General features: G+C 44.1%; 1 protein-coding gene across 37 annotated transcripts in view; it reads right to left on the bottom strand.

The window, feature by feature from the left end:
* The window catches only part of INPP4A (inositol polyphosphate-4-phosphatase type I A), a 997,999-nt gene that overhangs the window by 182,818 nt on the left and 790,273 nt on the right, over positions 1–24,908 (bottom strand). For 32 of the 37 annotated variants that reach the window (XM_069204338.1, XM_069204341.1, XM_069204354.1 and 29 more), the window contains 2 exons: positions 23,448–23,480; positions 5,843–6,015 (listed from right to left, as the gene is read on the bottom strand). In XM_069204338.1, the coding sequence (XP_069060439.1) occupies positions 5,843–6,015; positions 23,448–23,480 (206 nt within the window). The remainder of the gene's footprint in view (positions 1–5,842; positions 6,016–23,447; positions 23,481–24,908) is intronic. The other 5 variants (XM_069204353.1, XM_069204362.1, XM_069204339.1 and 2 more) reach the window with 1 other exon arrangement.

Genomic DNA, 24,908 nt, shown 5'->3' with positions numbered 1-24,908 from the left:
GCTTGTGTTCAGGAAGGACCTCTCCTGGTAGTTCAGACTGGACTGTTCAGAGTGGAGTGGGGTCAAGACCGGTTAGCATAAGGTTGGGTCCAAACTGAGATGGCATGGCGGGCAAAAGAACAAGGGGTTGGGATGCTACCCTGAGTGACTGCTAGTGGTTAGTCTTATTGCAAACATTCCTCTCATCACCTTTTATTGTTTGTGATGTACAACCCTAAGTGGCAAAGGTATGCCCAGACGTGGGTCCCGTGCTCATTGTGCCACTGGAACCAAGCTACACCTGAATGACAAGACCAAATCAGGGCGAATCCAGTCTTAAATTACTTCTGTTTCAGTTCAGACAGCACCTGCTTGGCAGTTTGGGCTTGAGTGTTCAACTGGAGCAGGGTCCAGACCAATTTTCATATGCTGTTTCAAACTGAGATGGCATGGAGGCAAAAGAATGACGGGATGGAATGCTACTTCAAATGGTTGCCAGTGGTTACACGTATTGCAGACATTCCTCCTATCACCTTTTGTTAGTTTGATGTGCCACCCTAAGAGGCAAGGGGTATGCCCAGGCGTGAGTCTCATGACCCTTGTGCCACTGGAACCAACTACACTTGGCTTATGAGCCCCGATCAGGAAGAAATTGGTCTTAAATTGCTTATGTTCTGGTTCAGGGAGAACCTGGCCTGGCAGGTTGGGCTGGACTGTTCCCAATAGGAATAGGGTCAAAACTGGTTTGCATATGGCTGGGTCCAAACTGAGGTACCATGGTGGGCAAAAGAACGATGGGTTATGCTACCCTGAGTGACTGCTAGTGGTTAGTCTTATTGCAAGCATTCCTCTCATCACCTTTTGTGCGTTTGATGTACCACCCTAATTGGCAATGGGTATGCCCAGATATGGGCCCCATGCACAGTGTGCCACTGGAACCAAGCTACACTCGACTGATAAGCCCTATTCACAGAGAAACTGGTCTTCGGTTACTTGTGTCAGGTTCAGGGAGGACCTCGTCTGGCAGTTTGGGCTGGACTACTGGAACAGGGTCAAGACTGAAGTGGTAAGGTGAGCAAACGAACGATGGGCTGGAATGTTACCGCAAGTGATTGCCAGTGGTTAGACATTTTGCATGCATTCCTCCCATCACCTTTTGTGTGCTTGATGTACCACACCAAGTGGCAAGGGCATGCCCAGACATGCTCTGTTCTCACTGTGCCACTGGATCAAAGCTACCCATGACTGATGAGCCCCAATCAGAGTGAGTCAAGTCTTCAGTTTCTTGTGTTCCGGTTCTGGGAGAAGATTTGACAATTTGGGCTAGGCTGTTTCTACTGGAGGAGGGTCACAAATGATTTGCATATGGCTGGGCCCAAACTGAGGTTGCATAGTGGGCAAATGAATTATGAGTTAGAATGGTCCCCTGAACAACTGGCAGAGGCTAGATTTATTGCAAGCATTTCTCCCATCATCGTTTGTGTGTTTGAATCACTTTCTGAGTGTGACAGCTTCGCCTTGATGAAGACAAAATGGTGCACCCAGTTCAACTTCTTTCCGGTCTTCTGGTATTTCCAAATTTTTATAATAAATATACACAGAAATAGCAGTACCAGACCAAAAAGGAAATAAATATGGCCTTCTTGGCTAATCATAGAGAGTCTTCGAAGAGTGAGTAATGCAAACTTCATATTTATACTGTGTAAACGTGAAATCATATTTGCACCATATAAAAAAGGTGTGAATTTACACTGACAAAGTTGACATCATGAAAAAAAAACATACATCACTATCCTGCATCCTGGTCTATGATTTCGACAGTCTCAAGCAGTGCTGGAAAACTGAAGTGTCATTGTGCAGCCTACACATGCCCTCACATGAGAGTACAATGGAGATGTACAGCTTGCTGTACTGTTCTGCAAACAGTTGTCCTCAGAGGAGAATACAAGGGATTGGACGGGCAAAAGTACAATAAGGTGGAATGCTATTCTGAGTGTTTGTTAGTGGTTTCACTTTTTGCAAGTATTCCCCATCAACTTTTGAGTGTTTGATGTAGCACCCTAAGTGCCAAAGGTATGCCACGACATGGGACCCATGTTCATTGTGCCAATGGAACCAAGTCCACACTTGACTGATAAGTCCCAATTAGAGAAAACCCAGTCTCGGATTCCTTGCTTTCGAGTTCAGGAATGATTGGCCTGGCAGTTGCAGCTGGACTGCTCCTATTGGACCAAGATCAAGACATATTTGCCTATGACTGGGTCCAAACTGAGGTGGCATTGTGGGCAAAAGAATGATGGGTTAGAATGGTGCCCCGAGTCATTGTCAGGGGCAAGACATATTGCAAGCATTTCTCATATCACCTTTTGTGTGTTTAAAGCAGTTTGTGAGTAAAAGCTGTTCCTGGGTGAACACTTAATGGTTCATCAAAATCAACATTTTCCCTGCATTTTGTTATTTTTATTCTTTTAGTAATAGGCACATACAGAAAAAGCAGTAACAGACCAAAAATAAAATAACTCTGACCTTCCTACACTATTCGTAAAGAGGCTTTGGAAGAGTCGCTTATGCCACCTCCATATTTATTCTGTGTAAATGTGAAATCATACCCACCCCATACAAAGGCATAAATGTGCACTGACAAAGTTGACATAGTGAAAAACTGTATACATCACTGTTCTGCATTTAAAGCTGTTTTCGAAAGGCTCAACTCAAGCAAACACTGGAAAGCTGAAGTGTCATTATAGAGCCTACAGATGTCCTCACACGTTGTACACGGGCAACAGAAACGTGTTGCACTGTAATGCAAAGAGTTGGTCTCAGAGGAGAATACAAGGGCACTTGAAAACTGAAGTTGCACTATACTATCAACAGAGATCCTCACAGAAGAGTGGAGTGCAATGAAGATGGAAAGCTGAACTATCAGTCAAGACAGTCAACTAATTTTTAATACGGGTGGGGGGTTCTACAGCTGGAAGTCAGCTACAAGGACCTCTGCAAACCTGGTGGCGTTCAAGGTTTCTTGCTAGGGCAAATGAGAGTGGAGTGCTATGAAGGTAGAAAGCTGCACTACTAGGCAAGGCTGTCACCAATTTGATACACTACACTATCAACCTAGGTGCTGCACCCTACTACCAAAAGAGGTTATTCTCAAAAGAGTACAACAGAGTTAGAAAGTTACAGTTGAACTATACTAGTACCAGGGAGACTCACAAAAGAGTGCAATGCAGATGGAAAACTTGCTGCACTCTACTACTAGCAAGTGTGCTCACAGAAGATTACAATGAGATGGAAAGCTGCAACTGCGCTATACTACGAATAGAGGTCCTTACAGAAGAGGGCAATGGAGATAAACAGCTCCAGTTGCGCTATACTACCAACAGTAGTCCTCTCAGAAGAGTGCAGTAGAGATGGAAATCTTTAGTTGTGCTGGATACCAACAGAAGAAAGCACAGAAGAATACAACATAAATGAAAAACTTGTTGCACCTTACTACCAACAGAGGTCCTCGCAGAAGAGTACAAAAGATATGGAAAGCTGCAAACCGCACAACAATTTCAGAATGAATCTAACATCCTGGATTTTTTGCACACAATGAATATATGTAACTGCAACATTAGTGTATTGGAAAGAAGTATGAAGGCTGTAAAGTTGCAGCAGTTCTTCATGCAATCTCAAGTCGGATACAACTGCTTAAAATGTCAAACACAAAGCTAAGGGTGTGTGGCTTCAACCTAGAAATCTGCATTTATACTCTTGCTACTCTAATGCCTTGTGTTTGTTTCTCTAAAGGATAAATAAATATACCAACGGTGCTTGACAGCGACTTTCAATAAATGTCTTGAATATTACACAAATAGTTAATGACACCCTACTATACATAGGGACTAGCAGTCACTGTGAAGTATAAGTGTCAAAAAAGGTTTTATTGTTGGTTTGTGCATGTCTACATGTTCAAAGGCGAAATGCAGTCACTCAAAGTGAAGGCATCCAATGGCTGAAGTGGACTGGTCCATTGATCTGTTCTTTCTACTGTAATGGGAGGGAGCATTAGGTGACTGACATTTAAACAGACCAAATGGCGAAAGTGTGTTGATTGCGCACCTCTATATACATATGTATTTTGAAATTTTTTGAAAAACTTGAGACTTGCAAGGCCAGACCGAAAACATTCCTGCTAGATGGAGAAAATAAACAAAAAGGGACTTCTTTCTGTATATAAAGTATACGGGAGTTAAAAAAGTGAATGTAGCTAAAAATCTGATGATCGAGTATAGTCTTCTGATGTAAAACAGTATGTTATGCACTGCAATGGGAGCACTCCCTAGATGGCTGAACACCGAAAAGTCAACAGCATGAGGTGAGAGACGTACACCCCTGTGGGTTGATCCAAGTTGTGAGTGGCAAAGATTTAAAACAATGGCTTAAAGGGTACTGACCTGAACAAACCGATAGCTGAAGGGATGACCTCTCCGTATATTTGAAGGAACAGGTGTTGCAGTCAGCTGAATTGTCAAACCAAATTTAAAACGAACCCCCCTTTTTTTGTTTAGATTTGCCAACCAGCAAAAATAGCTCACATACAAGTTCGATATTAGTATTTGGTCCAAATTATGATAAGAGAAATGCTCTCTGCCTTTTAACTTAAAATGGTGTAAGATTTTTATAAGGGATTTACTGGTGCATTTAATTTTCTGAGAAACATTTGTTCTGATACTGCTGAATACACAGAATCTCTACAAACAGTCGGAACCCTTGGCTCAAGGCCATGCGGTGTTTTTTTCCTTTTGTATCTGGCTGTGTATCTGTTCACTGGAGAGTAACACAGCAGAGTGTAAGGGTTGAGAGAGGGATTATGGAATATAGAAAGCTATAATGGCCCATACACATGGTTGGAATATTTCCCCATGGATTTGAAAGTGAGAAATTCAAATATCGGGTAGAAGCAATAATCATTTAAAAATTAAAAAAGAAGACCAGCACAAATGCACCTATGGTTTTATTACCAAGATCGCAGAGCACAGACCCAAATTAGTAGAAGACAGACATGGTTTATTGTGTGACAGGAATGATCTAACGTCTTCTGCACAATATAAAGAAGAACATTTTAGAACACCATGCTCGTAACTTGATTCTATAATGTGTTTGAAAGGAGTAACATGGAAATATTGATACATTAGCGATATTTCAAGCAGAATCAATGTGTAACAGAAACTGAACTGCTATTAAATGAATGGCACCTGTGAGCATCCTAAGGAAGGTGGATGTAAAGGACTCATTTCCACAGAAACACAGCATTGATGTCTGTTACAATTGTCCCACCAGGACACCCTTACTACTAAGATAAATACATTCAATGTAGTAGTATTAAGAAGTTTTGCCTTGGAGGACTATTGATGTATTCAGAGTATGAATGTGATGGAGGTGTGTATCTAAATGTGAGTGGCTGCATTTTGAGAAAGAGGGGAAAAGCTTTCCTAAAAGGTATTTTTAATACTTAAGATTAAATGTATAAAATGATACTTATAAACAATAAATATGGAATAGAATTTTAAAATTTTGGTTACATTGATGACAGCTAGATTTATGTATGGGTGGTACACACATCTTCATAGGTAACTGGTGTTTTTAGGTGGATATTTGAGATGCTTCTGTTCCATATTTATTTATTTTTCTGATTACTGAGCTATTAGTATTCTGGTACAAAAAACAGCATATTAAAGGTTAGCAACGATGCAACACTGCCCTAACAGCATACTGCACACCTCAACAGGTACTACACCAAAATATACATGTGGTACATATTCCAAGCACTGCAAAAAGGAAAATGACTAGGTTTTAGAGTTGACTAGATGATACTCACCGTTTGACAGAAGACAACATCTCTACGATACTGAAGGCTCAGACACAAAGCTATTGTGGGAGCGCTGTCCTGCATCAACAAGAAGACCATGGCTCTTTTCGCTTTATCACTCATCATAGCCACACAGTCGGTGAGTGTCGTCAGCAGGGGATAAAGGGCCTCACTCCACTCACCTACAAAAGATAAACAAAGCGTGGATTAAGGGAAAGCCTTTTGTTTAGTCGTAAACCACCGCTTTCTGTATTTTTGAACCTTGTAAGTGGTATTCACAGTTTAATGGATTGGCTCTAGTATAATTCGGCCTATTTTGCGGGTTGTGAGTAGTCTAGCCAGGAGGCAGCAAGAGGCAAAGAACAACATCATTTGTAAGTAAGTATGATTTGTGTTTATTAGATCTTTTCTCATTCCCCACTGTTTAACGTATTTTTCAACTCATTGTATGTGTAGATGACCTGTGATAAAAGAGTCTCATTTGCCCTAGCAAGCAGCCTGTTAAGGCACTAGGTTGGCAGAGGCTGTTGCAGCTGCCTTCCAGCTGTAGAACCCTCTCCTCTATTTAAAAATTGTTGTCTGTCTTGCTGGTGTAGTTATGATTAACATGCATCCCCTGGTGAAGGGGGGTACATTTTCGACAAAACAGAATGCCTGGTGGGCTTCTATTATGTTACAGCCCACTTGGCATTTCTTGCTGCAGAACAAAATTAAAATATCCCAAATGCACCATGAGTTTTCTCCCTAAGAGTCAGGTATTTTTTTTTTTTTCATAGTTGGCAGCCCTAGCTAGGGACAATCAGTGGTTGGAACTCCGCCCTAAATAGGGTGGAGCATCAGCCACTATGACCTGCATACCCCGTGGCAGATGAGCTGCCAGGTCAAAGCATTCAGATGGCCGAGTAAACTTAGATTCCGCTATCACAAAACGTGCTGTTCTCCTTCTAAATTAGCCGAGGGAACTACGAGTTTGGTTTGAAAGGGGCCTTATTGATTTGTGATGGGGCTTCCAGTACCTACCCCTAAATGAGATTTTTGCACTTTAAAAAAACAAAACAATAAAACTCTTCAATTTAAGGGATGTTATATTGAAAAGTATCATCACTTTTAATTAATTGTTGACTCAGCAAGCAACTTGGTCTAAATATGAGGAAAATACCCAGAAGAGGTAATAACGTTACTGATTTTATGGGGCATGTGCATTTATCTGAGGAATAAATTGTGGTTGCAATCTTGCAATATGGTTTTATCGAAATTATTTTCACTTTGTTACCTACTAGCCTTTTGCCAGTGGAATCCAATCACTTAATGTTCAAAACATGAGACTGAATGCCAGTGATGTAAAGTAACTGGATTACTGTAGATCTCTGCCATTATGACAGTATTGCCAGTGACCAGGTCAGTGTATTTTATCTGAGAAATATAAAGTAGGCGTTGCTGTAAAAACCACTGACCTGACCACAAAGAAACATTTCAGCTCCTTTGGAATGGCAACTTAACATACACGTGTCTCAATGCCAAAATCCTAATAATCTTGCCCTGGATTAATTTCCGGAGGTCACTGAGGGGCAAGGTGAGTGAGACTGCAGGGCATACTTTTGCATGAGGACCTGTGGTGCGCTCCTACACCAGTAATCCTAGTAGCAGTTAGTGGTGTCCTCCAAAAGGCTCCTGCACATAGCAGTGAGACTGCACCCACCCTTCTGATACGGTCACTCCATGCCCACTAGCAGAGGATACACCACTCCACAATTTAAAAACAGGACACAAGCCTATGTTCCCATACAAAGCATCCTACAAACATGGCACTTATCATGGAATATGATCAAACGGACCCAGTGACTCACTTACAGGCAATACAATTAAGCCTAAAACCAATCAGAAGTCTACTCTACCAAAGCACTAGAAGCCTCCCCAATGCAGTGTGCCCAGGGAACTGTTTTGGGTGGGCAGACTGGGTCAATGTAATGCTATAAATGTCTTGAATATCTTTACTTCAAGAGCGGTCGCTGGGGACAGGCCGCACTACCTATTCCCACAGACACATGGGGGTGGAAGGAGACAAGCCTGAAAGTACAGGTTACTGCCTTCCTGTTCTTGTATGAGCTGCAGCTGGCTCTATCTCCCCATTTTTTAAGAGTGCATCAGGGCTTGTAGTGACAGGTGGTCCACCCGCCACTATCTTTGAAAGTAGCAGTGCTTCCTCTCCCATTGATATAGCCCATGCAAACTATGACTACATGCCTGCTATTGCAGCTTGTGTGAAATGGCACATGCACCTTTCACCCCAGATATGAGGTTTACCCTATATCGCAGTCACTGCATGATGACCCTATAAGTCCCTCCTAAGGTAGGCCCTTCAGCCCAAGGGCAGGGTGCATGGTTCTCAGTATGAGGGTACCCCTGCATGAGCAGAGGTACCCCTACAACCCCCAGGCTCCATTTTCTGGGCTTTGTAAGTGCGGGATGCCATCTCAAGGTATGTAGAGGACGCTGGTGTTGTGGGTCTATCTTAGCTTTCTGCCTGGTTCAGAAGTTTAGCTTAGCTTCTGCTTGCAGGCCTGTGCCCTTTCAACTGGATAACATGCTCTGTTTTTATGATTTGTTTTTATTCATTTTAGCACTGTTTGCATTTTAAAAGAAATGTTTTTATTACATAATCAGTTGCAATTCCGTGAAAGCGTAATGTACGTATTACAATGTCATTATGTTCTTTTGCTTTATGTTTGACAAATAACAGAATGTGAACATGTCAGATATTTGTTATGATATTGCTGATAGTAGTTTTCACCCACAATCACGGTTACGTACATACCCACATCAGTATTTCTGCCATGTATTGAAAACTATCCTGCATCGTCTTTCTTGCCTGTGTTTGTGTAAGAGCCTTTTGCTAAGAAGAGAAAAGGGTTAAGACTTGTTCCTCTGCAACTTCCCTGAGAGATTTCCAGAGTCCATGCACTAGGTTGCCAGAAATCACCTTTACTATTTGGGTTTTGGTGAGGTGCTGCTAGAGAGCCGGAAGGATTGGGCTGACAGCTGCCAACTAGTGTAGGAGTGACTCAGTCTCCAAGAAGCCGAGGTGCTGCCGCCCCTAATCCAGCAGTCTCATAGAGATACGAGAGTCCATACGACATGGCGCCACCAACAATGGTACAGTCACTAACGTACGAGTCACCTGAGCATCTCTCTCTCAGACACACACACTAAAGTACCATTATTCAGAGATGTCTATGGTCAGCCTCCTGAGCTGAATAGGGAGTACCTACCTAGACTGAAGGTTGTTCAAGTTTAAACCTCAAAAAGGATATATTTCCCAGTTGGTGTTCCCAACTCTGATACCTTCTCCTTAACATGGCAAACATCGTGAACATCCCAGAGAACTGCAGACAAGCACTTACGCAGTTTTTTCTACCCAATGGCTTAATAGACGAGGACGGTGAAGTCACATTTGTTGTGGAAGCTAATGAAGCACACCAAACAGAAACATTTTATTCTTTGTTCACTTTTCCTGAAGTAAATGACAATTCACGTACATTTCACACCTACAGAAAAGCAAACGTACCACAGCGGCACAAAGCTTACCAAAACTTAGAAATACCACTCTCTTATCAAGACCACCAAAACTAGTTCAGTGACGCCCTTTCACATGCAATACAACCTGCGAGATCGGGTCCTTTAAGTAATGACGGACTGACGTGGCCCATGTACACACAATATCCCGATGTGCAGGCTATGCAAGTTGCTGACGTATAGACACTTTACAATGAGCTAGTAGCAATATACAGACAACTAATACAGTTCGTAATGTGGACTTTGAACACCACCCCAGCAAGGGCTGCTCCAGCTGCTCATCAATTGGCCATTACAGGAATTAATCCTCAAACAGTACACTCAATAATGGTCAAAGCACCCACGGAACAGGAAAAGGTTTGGTTCTGGATAGCACAAAAATAGATCAGCTGGAAGCAGTGTTTCCCCATATGGGACCCCAAGATAAACATAGAATTCTCACAATGTGCTTACCATTCGGAATGGTTCCCTCAATAGAGGACTGTGCCACTTGGGGTAAAGTCTTCGCAGCAATCTACACTTTTTTCTACAATTTGCTGGAAGTGTTAAAACAAATTCAAAATGAAAATGGGGCAGCCCTGGAATTGGGGATGAAACTGATGCATAATTTCGACACAGTCTCCTCAATCATCTTAAGCAATATTAAAGGGGAAGTAGCAGCATTGGCCATACACCAATGGCTCCAAGAGACTCCTCAAGAGAACCAGGAAAGTGAGCTGCCAAAGGTTATCTCCAAAACTTATACTAGCATAGGTCGGGATAGTCTGGGGGTCAAACCAACTGAACCACAAATTTAGCGTACCACCCCTAAGGAAGGGACTAAACAAGCACAAGAGGGTTCTAAAAACACTGGGACAAACAAAAACAAAATAAAGACAAAAAAGTCATGGAGGAGAATCTCCTCAACCGGAGACCTCTGAAAGACGATATAATCTGCGAAGCAGAGAAACTTTAAAAACTACTGATAGATACCAATATACTGATACACGTCCTTCTCGTTCCTTTCAGAAATCGCCGGATAAATGGAATGAGAGAGTGGGTTGGCTAGAACACCGCACTGACTGCGTGAAGCCGAAGAAGGACTTACAACGGTCATCAGAAGCTTATGTTAACAAGGAGGACAGACCTCTCCAACAAAAGCCCCAATTAAAAAAGAAAAACAGTGGCAGCAATTTCCTTTAAACATATCAGCGACTCTGAGGATGTTATTGAAGAACAGGACATGGGCAGTGACTCTCCTAGACAGCGCAGCAGCGGTCATAATTTGTCACTAGAATCTTACAGATCATCTGGATGTGACAGCAGCTAAAAAGTTTCACGTCATTGTAGGAGGCTGGACTGGCTTGTAGTGAGTACCAAGGGGTACTTGCACCTTGCACCAGGCCCAGTTATCCCTTATTAGTGTATAGGGTGTCTAGCAGCTTAGGCTGATAGATAATGGTAGCTTAGCAGAACAGCTTAGGCTGAACTAGGAGACGTGTGAAGCTACTACAGTACCACTTAGTGTCATATGCACAATATCATGAGAAAACACAATACACAGTTATACTAAAAATAAAGGTACTTTATTTTTATGACAATATGCCAAAGTATCTTAGAGTGTACCCTCAGTGAGAGGATAGGAAATATACACAAGATATATATACACAATAGCAAAAATATGCAGTATAGTCTTAGAAAACAGTGCAAACAATGTATAGTTACAATAGGATGCAATGGGGAAACATAGGGATAGGGGCAACACAAACCAGATACTCCAAAAGTGGAATGCGAACCACGAATGGACCCCAAACCTATGTGACCTTGTAGAGGGTCGCTGGGACTATTAGAAAATAGTGAGAGTTAGAAAAATAACCCTCCCCAAGACCCTGAAAAGTGAGTGCAAAGTGCACTAAAGTTCCCCTAAGGACAAAGTAGTCGTGTTAGAGGAATAATGCAGGAAAGACACAAACCAGCAATGCAACAACTGTGGATTTCCAATCTAGGGTACCTGTGGAACAAGGGGACCAAGTCCAAAAGTCACAAGCAAGTCGGAGATGGGCAGATGCCCAGGAAATGCCAGCTGCGGGTGCAAAGAAGCTTCTACTGGACAGAAGAAGCTGAGGTTTCTGCAGGAACGAAAAGGGCTAGAGACTTCCCCTTTGGTGGACGGATCCCTCTCGCCGTGGAGAGTCGTGCAGAAGTGTTTTCCCGCCGAAAGAACGCCAACAAGCCTTGCTAGCTGCAAATCGTGCATTTGGCGTTTTTGGACGCTGCTGGGGCCCAGGAGGGACCGGGAGGTCGCAAATTGGACCTGAAGAGAGAGGGGACGTCGAGCAAGACAAAGAGCCCTCACTGAAGCAGGTAGCACCCGGAGAAGTGCCAGAAACAGGCACTACGAGGATGCGTGAAACGGTGCTCGCCGAAGTTGCACAAAGGAGTCCCACGTCGCCGGAGACCAACTTAGAAAGTCGTGCAATGCAGGTTAGAGTGCCGTGGACCCAGGCTTGGCTGTGCACAAAGGATTTCCGCCGGAAGTGCACAGGGGCCGGAGTAGCTGCAAAGTCGCGGTTCCCAGCAATGCAGCCCAGCGAGGTGAGGCAAGGACTTACCTCCACCAAACTTGGACTGAAGAGTCACTGGACTGTGGGGGTCACTTGGACAGAGTCGCTGGATTCGAGGGACCTCGCTCGTCGTGCTGAGAGGAGACCCAAGGGACCGGTAATGCAGCTTTTTGGTGCCTGCGGTTGCAGGGGGAAGATTCCGTCGACCCACGGGAGATTTCTTCGGAGCTTCTGGTGCAGAGAGGAGGCAGGCTACCCCCACAGCATGCACAAGCAGGAAAACAGTCGAGAAGGCGGCAGGATCAGCGTTACAGAGTTGCAGTAGTCGTCTTTGCTACTATGTTGCAGGTTTGCAGGCTTCCAGCGCGGTCAGCAGTCGATTCCTTATCAGAAGGTGAAGAGAGAGATGCAGAGGAACTCGGCTGAGCTCATGCATTCGTTATCTGAAGTTTCCCCAGAGACAGAGACCCTAAATAGCCAGAAAAGAGGGTTTGGCTACCTAGGAGAGAGGATAGGCTAGCAACACCTGAAGGAGCCTATCACAAGGAGTCTCTGACGTCACCTGGTGGCACTGGCCACTCAGAGCAGTCCAGTGTGCCAGCAGCACCTCTGTTTCCAAGATGGCAGAGGTCTGGAGCACACTGGAGGAGCTCTGGACACCTCCCAGGGGAGGTGCAGGTCAGGGGAGTGGTCACTCCCCTTTCCTTTGTCCAGTTTCGCGCCAGAGCAGGGGCTAAGGGGTCCCTGAACCGGTGTAGACTGGCTTATGCAGAATTGGGCACATCTGTGCCCAACAAAGCATTTCCAGAGGCTGGGGGAGGCTACTCCTCCCCTGCCTTCACACCATTTTCCAAAGGGAGAGGGTGTCACACCCTCTCTCAGAGGAAGTTCTTTGTTCTGCCATCCTGGGCCAGGCCTGGCTGGACCCCAGGAGGGCAGCTGCCTGTCTGAGGGGTTGGCAGCAGCAGCAGCTGCAGTGAAACCCCAGGAAGGGCAGTTTGGCAGTACCAGGGTCTGTGCTACAGACCACTGGGATCATGGGATTGTGCCAACTATGCCAGGATGGCATAGAGGGGGCAATTCCATGATCATAGACATGTTACATGGCCATATTCGGAGTTACCATTGTGAAGCTACATATAGGTAGTGACCTATATGTAGTGCACGCGTGTAATGGTGTCCCCGCACTCACAAAGTTCAGGGAATTGGCTCTGAACCATGTGGGGGCACCTTGGCTAGTGCCAGGGTGCCCTCACACTAAGTAACTTTGCACCTAACCTTTACCAGGTAAAGGTTAGACATATAGGTGACTTATAAGTTACTTAAGTGCAGTGTAAAATGGCTGTGAAATAACGTGGACGTTATTTCACTCAGGCTGCAGTGGCAGGCCTGTGTAAGAATTGTCAGAGCTCCCTATGGGTGGCAAAAGAAATGCTGCAGCCCATAGGGATCTCCTGGAACCCCAATACCCTGGGTACCTCAGTACCATATACTAGGGAATTATAAGGGTGTTCCAGTAAGCCAATGTAAATTGGTAAAAATGGTCACTAGCCTGTTAGTGACAATTTGGAAAGAAATGAGAGAGCATAACCACTGAGGTTCTGATTAGCAGAGCCTCAGTGAGACAGTTAGTCACTACACAGGTAACACATTCAGGCACACTTATGAGCACTGGGGCCCTGGGTTACCAGGGTCCCAGTGACACATACAACTAAAACAACATATATACAGTGAAAAATGGGGGTAACATGCCAGGCAAGATGGTACTTTCCTACAGTCATAGAGATAGCGGGCTGGTGCATCTCCTCACCCGATAGGGTTTATTAATTAAATATCCAAATTGAGGGGGACATAGAGCACACCATAGAAGTAATCTCCTGGGAAGCACTTAACTGTGATATTCTGGTAGCAGAAAAAGACTGGCCACCTGATTTTGTCCGCAAGCTCCCACATGGGGAAGATGTCATTTGGCCTTCTTTCTCAGTCCTGGTTCACATGTGGTAAAGGAAGCCTGTGCTGCTAATTGGGCTCTAGCACAGGCACTGCGCCGTACTATACCACATAAGGTGGGATAAAGATTCCCCAACCATGCAATACCTATTAGGTCCACACTCCAGCCTCAACCTCAATAACTCATTAAACATGAGGCTAAAGCCCCCGTGAGAGTGATTCTCACACAACTCGAGTACCAGGGAGTAATTGAGCCCTTTGTCTCTGCAATGAATAATTAGTTATTCCCTGTTGCAAAATCAGACCATTAATATAGAATAGTCTTAGATTACAGACACTTAAACGGTCATACATGCACATATGCAATACAAAATGCACACAGCACTAACCAACAATATTGTGCGCAAAAATACAAAACAGCCTTGGATATTTCCAATGCTTTTTTTCTGCAAAAATCTAGCGCCTGAATGTCGGGATCTAAGCACTTTCAGCTCATTAGGTTTGCAGCGCCGCTTTTGCCGATTACCTCAGGGGTATCGGAGCAGAGCAGTCCAGGGTTGTTTCCAGCCTGTGTAACATTAATATTTGATGATTTTCACCCTAAGGTGCTGTCCTATGTGGATGATATTTATCTCACAGATGACCTCGACATTCATCTTGCCAGGGTAGATCGAATCACTCTTGGCTTTGCTGCCCAGGGCTATAAGTTCAAGTTTAAGAAAACAAAAATTGCTTTTCTCTGTGTCCTATTCCTGGGATATGAGTTATCAGGTGAAGGCAAGAGCCTGAAACCGCACTCTCTAGAAAAATGCGCACAACTTCAACCGCCAAATAACACCAAGAAACTACAGTCATTGCTGGGTTTCTTTAATTTTGGCAGAACATACATACCTGATTATGCACAATGCATAAAACCACTCTATGAATTAATTTGTCCAGATTTCTCAAACACACATTAGACACTAGAACATACATGTATTCTCAGAGAGCTTCAGACCAAGCAATACGTCCTTTGTTGTGACACTTGCCAACAAATAAAAGGATCCACCATTAAACGCCCACCGCAGACATCCCTCTTAGTGTCAAATAGACCATTACAATTTGTGTACCTGGACCATTGTGGTCCCTTACAACCTGATGGTGCATACAGATGCATCTTCATCGCTGTTGATTCCTGTTCTTGATTCCTGTGGGTATGGCCACAACGGTCGGCTGATGCTTGAACTGCTGTTAAAGATTTGCAGGTCTTTATCGCTACATATGCGGTTGCAGCATTCCATTCGGAGCAGGACCCTGCTTTTGCCTCTAGGGCATTCAAGGACACCATGAGGATGATGGGTGTTGAGCTCCATTACTGCTTCCCGTACCATCTTGAGGGTTATTTGGTTATGCAGAGGATGAATCGAGAAAGCAATTCTTAACAGCAAGAGTATTAGGTTCAGGCAGTAGTTGGCTTCATCACCTATATGGGGTTCAAAGAGCATTAAATAATCTGCCCAGATGGTCCTTGGGAGGTGTTATGTGGGTTACCTATGTATGTCCCAGCACTAGATGGTTCTGGCATGGTGGTGGCAGACACACCGCTTGACATGAATGACGTGTCGCTGTTTAACAGGAGCTACAACAAGTTCAAGATGACAATTCATTCTCCTGTACCGCCACCTTGGGAATAAGGGATTTGCCAGCAACATCTACAGGCTGGATTGCTAAAGTTGGGGATCTTTTTTGTGAAAAGATTGCTGAGAAAATGTTCAGCCAATCCTACAGAGCACCTGTTCCAGTCCTGGGAATACACGTAACCATAACTGTCATCCTACCACCGCTGCCTGGGTCCAAAGGGAACAGATTTGTCTCATTGACAGCATCAAATTACACTATGTGACCGATCCTGCACAGTAGACCACGAGGTCCCTTGGGTAGTACCAGCTCCCCTCTAACTATGTAACAGGACATACCTCTACAAGCAGCAAACAATTTAGTAAGCACCAATGTGTACAACAATGTCACAATTGCTTCACCGAGCATGGGGAGGGCAGAGAATGAGCTTCTGCTGACTCCAGTCACCACTTCACTGACAAGACACATCCAAGATGTAAAACTATACCACTCCAATTAAACACAAACAGATGCCATTGTCTACTATGAACCTCCACAACAAGTGGATTCATCCACTAGCCCTGCACCGGCTCCTGTGTTTGCACAGACTGCTTCTGGTTACTTGGTCAAACTCATCTGCTTCTGCAACAGAAACTGTATCAAAGACATGTAAGCTGTACATATGGCTTGAAAATAACTATTTGGTTTATCCATGGTATTACCTATGGATACTGTTGACATTGCTTGCCTTTCTGCTTTGGATTGGTTTTGTCATTGTTTTCTTTCTCTTGATAAATAATCATTATCTTCCTGAACGGCTGCCGTTGAGCTGGTGGATGAGGTCTTAACACCCTATCTATCTTCCCATACAATTTTAAGAGACTTGTCTCTTGTGAACATTTCAGCGGGTCTAATTAGAGATGGGACTGTTTGAGATAAAGTGCCGTTCAATATATGCAGTCCTAGGAAGGTCATTCAAATTCCATATGTGTTTAAAATATCAATGAGTGATGTTATTACACCTGGTGTTGATTCCGATGACTGGGATGTTAAAACAGTTGATTCTATGCTTTCTGAGCTGGAATACTACACTATATTTGAAAGTGAAGATGAGTATACGAACACAGTGAATTATGGGGAAATGTTCCGTTATCACCATTGGGGACATTACTTTCTGCACCGAAATAGTAAGCCCAGATCAGTTTTAAATTACACACAATGGGAACATTGTCCAACTCCACCTGTGTGGAGCTCCAAAACATACGTAGAAAAATTGGGATATTTTACTGGGCATGAAACTAGAAATGCTGGATCCTATTATTTCAAATGACCACTTTCCAAAATGAGGAAAATATTGCTAACCGACACAGAACTGATTTATTTAGATTCCTTTGGTTCCCGTCCTATATGCATAGTCTGTATACTGTGGCAACAATGGTTACGTTCTTCCACCTTAGCAGCTGTAAAAGAACATCTTAGTGTCCTCTATGAGGAATTAGACTTACAAGATTTCTTGTTGGGGCCTAGAAAGCCACGCTCAAAATGTTTCCTGGAAGTCTTATATAATGAGATCTGGAAGCTTTCTCAAATGGAAGCTGCTGCACAGTTAAGGAAGATATATAAAGAAAACATGGAAAAGTCTTCAGCTGTTGTTCATATTGGCATGAACATTTTGTCTAACAAACTTTACAACTTAAATAACATTGTGTCTTCTGCGATTGACATCATTCAGAATTACGTCCTTTTGACAACATGGGCAAAGTCAGCTGCGTCCCATTATGCAGCTAGGTTGGACTTTGCAGGTTCTGAAAAATAGCTGAGCACCCTGGAAACACAAAAAGTAGCCAAATATTTATTGCTTTTAAATTGTCCAGGCAACAACAGATAATGGCTAAAAAAAAGAAGCTAGCTACATCATGCTTAATATTGAAAAGTTAGAAAAGTTGTCTTTTACTGTGAAATTCCCAAACCAGTATGGTTAATACATGGAGTCATAAATCTGCCCCTTTCCACCTTTCATTTCACAAATTGTTTAAAATATTTTGCTGTAGGCAGATAGCAGACCTCAGCCTTTGTGTCTCTACGAAGCCTGATTTGGAGACTGGAGGCCGACCTTGTCCTATGATAACAGTGGTTGGGGTGCTTCTCACGGACATGGCATGGGCAGACTAGGTTTATCATGCCTTGCTCTCTTTAGGGTAGAAAATACGCTATAGAGAGGAGTTTGCATATTCACGTTTATTGAAATATGTTGGGGTTGTTCATTTTCAGATTGCTTATTTTCACAATCCTGATTTTGTTACTTATTATCCTAATCATTGCAGCTCTTGCATTTTATTGCAGAGTGCAGTCTTTTCAATAAATGCATTGAAAACTATTCTGCATCTTCTTTCTTGCCTACGTGTGTGTAGGAGACTTATTGCTAATGAGAGAAAAGAGTAAGACTTGTTCCATTGCAACTCCCCTGAGACGTTTCAGGAATCTATGCGCTAAGCTGCTAGAAATCACCTTTACTATTTGGGTTTTGGTGAGGTGCTGCTAGAGAGCTGGAAAGACTGGGCCGACAGCTGCCAACTGGTGTAGGAGGGACTTAGTCACCAACAAGCAGAGGTGCTGCTGCCCCTAATCCAGATGTCTTGTAGAGATAAGAGAGTCCATATGACACTGGTCAACAAGAGATATCCAACTACATAATGGTTTCATCAAACCTAGTCATGTTTGGTATCAAACATGTTGGAATCATGCAACTACACCGCTCCCAGTGCTAGTTGCATACCACCATGTACTCTGGGTGTTCCGTAGGGGACCCCTTTTTCCCGCCTGTCAAGCCTTGAAGGGTCTGCATGCCAGCCTGTGCTGCTGCAAACCCCAGACACTGTTCTGCATTTTTGCTGCTGAGCCTAACTCAAGCAGAGACAGGCAGAAAAAAGGATTTCACGTAGAGGACAGGTGTTACCACCTCTCCTGTAGAAATAGGTGTCTCTGGGCTGAGGTTTGGGTGCCTGTGAGCGCCACCAGACTGCTTTGAAGGGCACATTCAGTGCCCGCCTTGTATAAACCTGTTTACTCCAGTGCAGGATCCCCTGGCTCCTGCTCTGACACAAAACCACATAAAGGACAGGGGAGTGACTACCCTCCTGTTCAGCTCCTCCCCTAGGAAGGTACCCAGAGCGCTGTCAGATGGCTACCTGATTCTGCCATCTTGGAAATAAGATAAACAGAGGCCCCTGGGAGCATCTGACTGGTTAGTCCAGGTGGTGACCCCCTTCCTGGGTTACTTAAGGGCTGCCCTGAGGGTGGGACCCTAGATATGTCTGTGGATTTATCTCTAGAACCATCTGCAGACTCGTCTGCAAGACACTTCTTCAACCTGGACATTAGTAACACTGCTGGACTTTGCCGGGACCCAAAACAAGACTGCACCTAGTAGGGTGGCTCCTATTGCAACTTTGTCCCCATGCATTGCAAGGACTCTGCAATCTCCATGGCCGTGCATCCTCCAGAGTCACAAGGACTCTGTTTGCACTTGGGAAAGCAAGCGGGAATCTCCCTTTGAGTGAAGGGGTCACTCCATTACATCCGCAGGCACTCAACATCGACAACTGGTTTGTGGATCCTTCTGTCCCATGGATTCTCCAAGGCTCTACAACACAGGTGATGGTTCTGGGGCCCTCCAGAGGTTTGACCTGTTATCTGTTGTTGTCAAGGCTTGTTGACTCTTCAGTCTGAAGACTTCCTAGCTCCAAGTAGCCCCAGCCACCAGCACTACACAGCTCCAAGAACAACGTCCTCTCTGCAACTCCTATGAAGTGAGCACCCCTCTTTGCTGTACTGCTGAGGCCTTCCTCCAACTCCCTGTGCCTGCTGCCAGAGGTCCTGCTGGGGGCTCCAATGATTCCTTCTGGCTCTCCTGCTTGCTGAGGGCTGGCCCTGACGTACCTACAAAGGTAGTCTCCTTGACCTTGCCGGTCCCCAAAATTCTGCATCACTCTGTGCAATGCTTTTTGGCATTTGCCAAAGCTTGTTGATGGTTCTGCTGACATCTGACCCCCTCTGCAATCCGATTACCGGTGTGGGACAGCTTGTGGACAACTCCTGGGATCCTCTTGCATTGCCTGGACTCCACAGCTGCACTTCTTCGACCACCGTCCAATGGGAAAGCATCTCAAAGAAGGGTGGGCATTGCCCCTTGCACTGCCTGAACACCCCTAGGTGGTCCGGACTCTGTCCCCTCTTTCCTTAGGTCCTTTTCTTCCAGAATCCATGGCTGGGTTCCACTGGTCACAACAGCAGCCGGAAAACCGAGGTCCCCACAGATTTCAAATGGACACAACTTCATCCCTATGCACCTGGGCTCCCTAGCATAGGTACTCCGCTTCTCTGCATATCCACAGTTGGGGGCACTCTTGAACCTCTCTTTTCTCAATGGGTTTCCTCAGGGTCCTATGGAAAGGGTCCTAGAATATGAAAATTCTAACTGAGACTTCCTTATGTTATCCAACGGACACTGACAGTGGTTACAACTCTACACATAGACACATGGGAAGTCCTAGCTATTTACTTTTGGTGTTTTAGTGCTTTCCCGGGACAAAGAGTCCTTGGGTGGTAGTCTTGGTTATTAGTGACTTTCACATCACATTTTTTTAGTATATGGTTTGCTCCCCCCCTCCACCCCCACAGAGGCCCATGTTATTTTATGCTTTTACTTACCTGTTGCTGAGTATATTTTGGTATGTCCATATCCCTGGTTAGGAGATATACCAAAGTTAGTTTAGTGTTTGTGTTATAATAAATAATACATTATTTTTCTAAAACTGGCATGGTTCTTTTCTGTGTGTACATCACTGACTGACCTGTGCGGTACCTGCAACTGCTCAACACCCTCCTTGATAAGCCTTAGCTGCTCTCCAAAGCTACCCTTTGAGAGCTCTGGTTATCTAGAACCTCTTACACTATCACTAAGTGTTGCCTGGACTCAGTACAGGATGCCTCACCTATAGGTGTACACCATATACTGAGCCAGCCTCCTACACCTTCCATCAGTGGTTGGTCCAGCGGAAGGGAGCTACATCCATCTCTCCTTTCAACAAACCACAGAAGTGCTGCCAGAGCTTGTTGTAACTAGAAAAGCAAAGGATTAAGGATGCTAGTGGTGGTAAGAAGAAAGCCAGGGGGTCTGGCGTAGTACAGCTTACCGAGAATGGCTCCTTCAAACTAGGAAAATGTACACAGAAACTCTCACTCATGAATTAATATGAAAGCACTCAACAGACAAGGTGATATTGCTGCTTTACAATCATATGCTGAACTGCAATAAAGAGGCTGATCACCAAAGGGGGGGGGGTCATGTGCTGGAATTAACTTTAAATCTTAATTTGAACAGATATGAGCTAAGCAAAAGCACATTAGACAGAACTATGGGCCTGATTTAGAGTTTGGTGGACGGGCTACCGTGTAATAAATGTGACGGCTATCCTGTCCACTTTATTGCAAGTGCCATTGAATGTAATGCAGCTACAATAGGGCAGACAGGATATCGGTCGCGTTTGTGATGGAGGTAAGCATCCGCCAAACTCTAAATCAGGCCCTTAGATTTTTAGCCACGTCCGACCTGCTGAACCTCTTACTCTTATATTAGGTCTTGGTAGCCAGACTTGTATCCCAGTTACACACCAAGACTTTTAAACACCCATGCACTAGATTCTAATAAGTGAGAGGCTAAGATGAGAGACAGAGAGAAATGGTCAAACAACAGAACTTCCTACTGGGTCAGGAGGCTTATTCTGTAAGGCAGAACAAAAGGGATTGCACAGCCAGGCAGACTCTGCTCAAAAACAGGAGGCAATTCAGCTATTGTAAGTGGGCTTCCAATAATTACTCAGCCAAGGTTTAGTGATAGCTCATTAGCCACCATGAGAATCTTAGCTAGAAGAGGAACTCAAGATTTCTTTGAACATTCATGACAGAGCTAAGGCCACTAGCTGCATATCAGGAAACATATGAATGCTCTCCTTCAACCCAATCCGAACCATCATGTTATCCCAGATGTCAAAAGAAACTATAATCTTCAGATAAGCGCTTCACCTAGGTCATCACCTACTTCCTCAAATCAATTCCATAGCCCCAGACAGGATAGGACTGACTCAATAAATCAGGAGTCGCCAATGTCACCCAAACTGGCAGCATCACCCAGAAAGCCTTGTGCAACAGGCAGTATAGGCTTTAGTATCAGGGTACGTGGTATAGTGGCTTAAGCTAACCAGCCAGTGGCTTCTGTTGCGTTATTGCACTACAAAGATCTTTAATGCATTCAAAGGTCCTTATCTTGACCATTGCTTCACTTAAATGTTCATCTGATAGGTCTGGCCTCTTTGGCACCATATGTGACTGCTTAGTGGAAAGCCAAGGGGTTCTTGGTGCTGTTAGATTACGGGGAAGTCCCAGGCCCATTATCATTGGATAAGGCACTCTGGAGATTTAGCAAAACCTAATACCCAAATAGTGCATATTACCTAATCTGCCAGCAGGACTTGGTCCTGAAGTGGGTGAATACAGAAATGGGGTTCAGTGGTTGATGCTGGGAAAGATAACAGAGGAAGGTCCATAGTTCTCTGGTGCACAGTCAAAAACAGAAGGTTGGAAATTCAGAGGGTAAGAGCTGGATAAAAGCAGAGAGACAAAGAAGAGGAAGAGGGAACAAGCAAGCTACACAATAATAAGGCTTGACCAGATTAAGGGACGTACTTCTAAAAAAAATAAGTTGTCACTGGGTGCCCTAGTGAAAGCATTTTAGATGGGCAGCATGCTGCTCTAATAACTCGTTCAACAAAGACAAGGCTTTGGTTAGATTTTAGAGACTGTAGCACTCAGTGTAATGGTGGACCGAGAGTGGTAACAACACTGAGACAGCAAACATTTGGAAGGATCTGGACGCAACATAAAAGAGATCATGATTAACTACAGTATCCATTTAATATGTCAGGCAAAGATAAAGAGCAAAATGCAGAAATTAGTAAATGATCAGAGAAGATGGCAACAACTATAACTGTGCTAGCAACAGCTCCGAAGACACTAGAAATAGTAAACTTCAAGTGTAACTCCTGAACAGGAATATGGAAATCGCAGACAGGAGTTTGGTGTCAATGGCAGGATGCACCCAAAAGGAACTGGGACAAATGATGTCCTCTTGGAACAGGCACATACAAAAAGTAACTTAAAGATTAGCCAAAAGCACTGGAACTACTAATACCCAGCTGGCACACAGACACTAGGTTATGGACCCAGAACAAGGTTACCTGCTAAAGAAACTAACAATGTAGGAACAAAGAATTCCCTACCAGTGATCCTGAAGGGGCTACTTTCTCTGCTAAATATACACTGTGCAAGAACACAATGCCTTCACTTGCTGTCAGGTAAGGCAATGGCCTGTGCCTCTTACTATATACTACGGTGGGGGAACAAAAGTGGGACTGATACAAAACAGACCAATGGATGAAGAGGGTGGCTGAAAGCCCTAATAACTAAGCATATAAAAAGTAAAGTATTGCTCAGATCAAACCATCTTGTCTAACACCAGGTTTAATGACTTCAATACAGTCCACTATAAGGCTACTGGTAAACAAATGTTTAAGCTGGCTAATGGGCAAAAATAGAATTTAGGTCACATCCCTTTACACACTTAATTCTTTGTAATTTTTGTTTCATTTGATCTTACACACATTACAATTGTAATATCATGTACAGGGTATAAATGTTGCCTGTGAGAAATTAGAAAGGCAGAGGGGCATAACAGTCTTATTAAATAATATTATATACTAAATGTTGAGCCTTTATTATGTAATGTTTCTCTAAATATTTTGGCAGGTGTCCATAGTACAAATATTAGAAATAAAATAGCAATTCAACTCCCATGTTCTAGAAGAGCAGAAGCAATGAATGAAAAAGGCACCTACCTGGGGTTGGCTCCTCAGCAGCGGTGCTGAAATCTGCACAAAAATGAGGTGCAACATGCATGATTAAGTAGCAGCAACATAGATAAAAATAAACAAGCAAGTCAAAGGCTTTTTGCAACTATAAAACAAAGCAATATTCCAGGAGAGTGCAACGCAGGATATTTTGAATTGCTGTCACATATGGCTCTTCAAAAGCACGGATAACATGCATTATAAAATCATCATATAGGGTTTATCAGATATTATGAAATGGTCGTTTAATTATCCTTTTGGGGAGCAGCATGTGTGATCTATGATAAATGTGCTGTCCTAGATAGGATCACAAGCATGACAATGCTTCACTCTATGAAATGAAGAGAGCTCTGCATGCCATTTCATAATACCAATAACAATAATTTTCCAGCAGTAAGCAAGCGGAGCAGAACTGAGGATAAGTTACAGATAAATCATCCTTTAGCAATACCAAGCAAAAAGCACTTCAGTGGTAACCGGTCAATAATAATTTCTATTTTGTTATTTTAAGACAAATGACTAACTCCTGAACTTAGTGGTTGGTCAGTATAACTGAATTCCAACTTAAATGTCTCATTTTCTAATTAGTTGTGATATCCTTGATATACAAGGATTAGCTAACCCGGTTCCTCTTCAAGTGTAAATAAAAAGGGTGAGGGGTCCGAAATAATTTTGACTGGAAATATGTGTGGTTGAAGTAAATGCGTGGTAGGGGACAGAAATACTCCCTTGTCATACCTCTTTCCCCTCTTCTGACGGTGTGTTGTGCACCACACCGTCACACACCCTGTGACACCGTGCTGATGTGCATCTCGCCCCGTCCCCAAATTGGAGGTTAGAGGCGCTCTAATAAAAAGGTAAGACCCAGTCTGCACGCCTAAAGTGCAGGGAGAGCTAAAATAACCAATGCGTTTCAGTGCCTCATTGATTGCTGTTGACACTGTGTCCTCACGGAAGTAACTGTAGTACTTTGGTTGCGGGCCCGCTCTTGCCAAGCAGAACGGACATCACACAGTGCGGCATCCACCTCCTCACTGCCTCTGAGGACGCATCCCCCTGAAACGAGTGCCACCTCTTCCTGGGCCCATCTTGGTGCATCATCCTGATGCCTCACGTGGCATAATCAGTGTTTCATGCGCTACACAAGCCCTGCATTTCGGGTCTCTGGTGAGTGTCAGCCCTTACTAGCCACAGACAGCATGACCAACCCTGCCACCTTTCGCTGCAACAACCCCGTTTTTCCTGGGCATTCCACTTTTCGCACACGTCCATCATTATGAGTGCTGATCAGCAAGATAGCGCACAGGCCACACTGCACCACAAACTTCACCCCCAAGCTACGCAGCTCCTGCTCCACCACAAAGCCGCATGCCAACCCATGCCAATGGAGGTCCCTTTAATCCTCTCAGCGAGCTCAGAAACCCATCCACAGCAGCTTCATGTTTGTGC

This window comes from Pleurodeles waltl, chromosome 8, assembly GCF_031143425.1.
Source record: "Pleurodeles waltl isolate 20211129_DDA chromosome 8, aPleWal1.hap1.20221129, whole genome shotgun sequence".
NCBI classification, from domain to species: domain Eukaryota; kingdom Metazoa; phylum Chordata; class Amphibia; order Caudata; family Salamandridae; genus Pleurodeles; species Pleurodeles waltl.
Note: the sequence above shows the minus strand (reverse complement) of the source record. Positions and strands in the feature narration are given on the sequence as shown.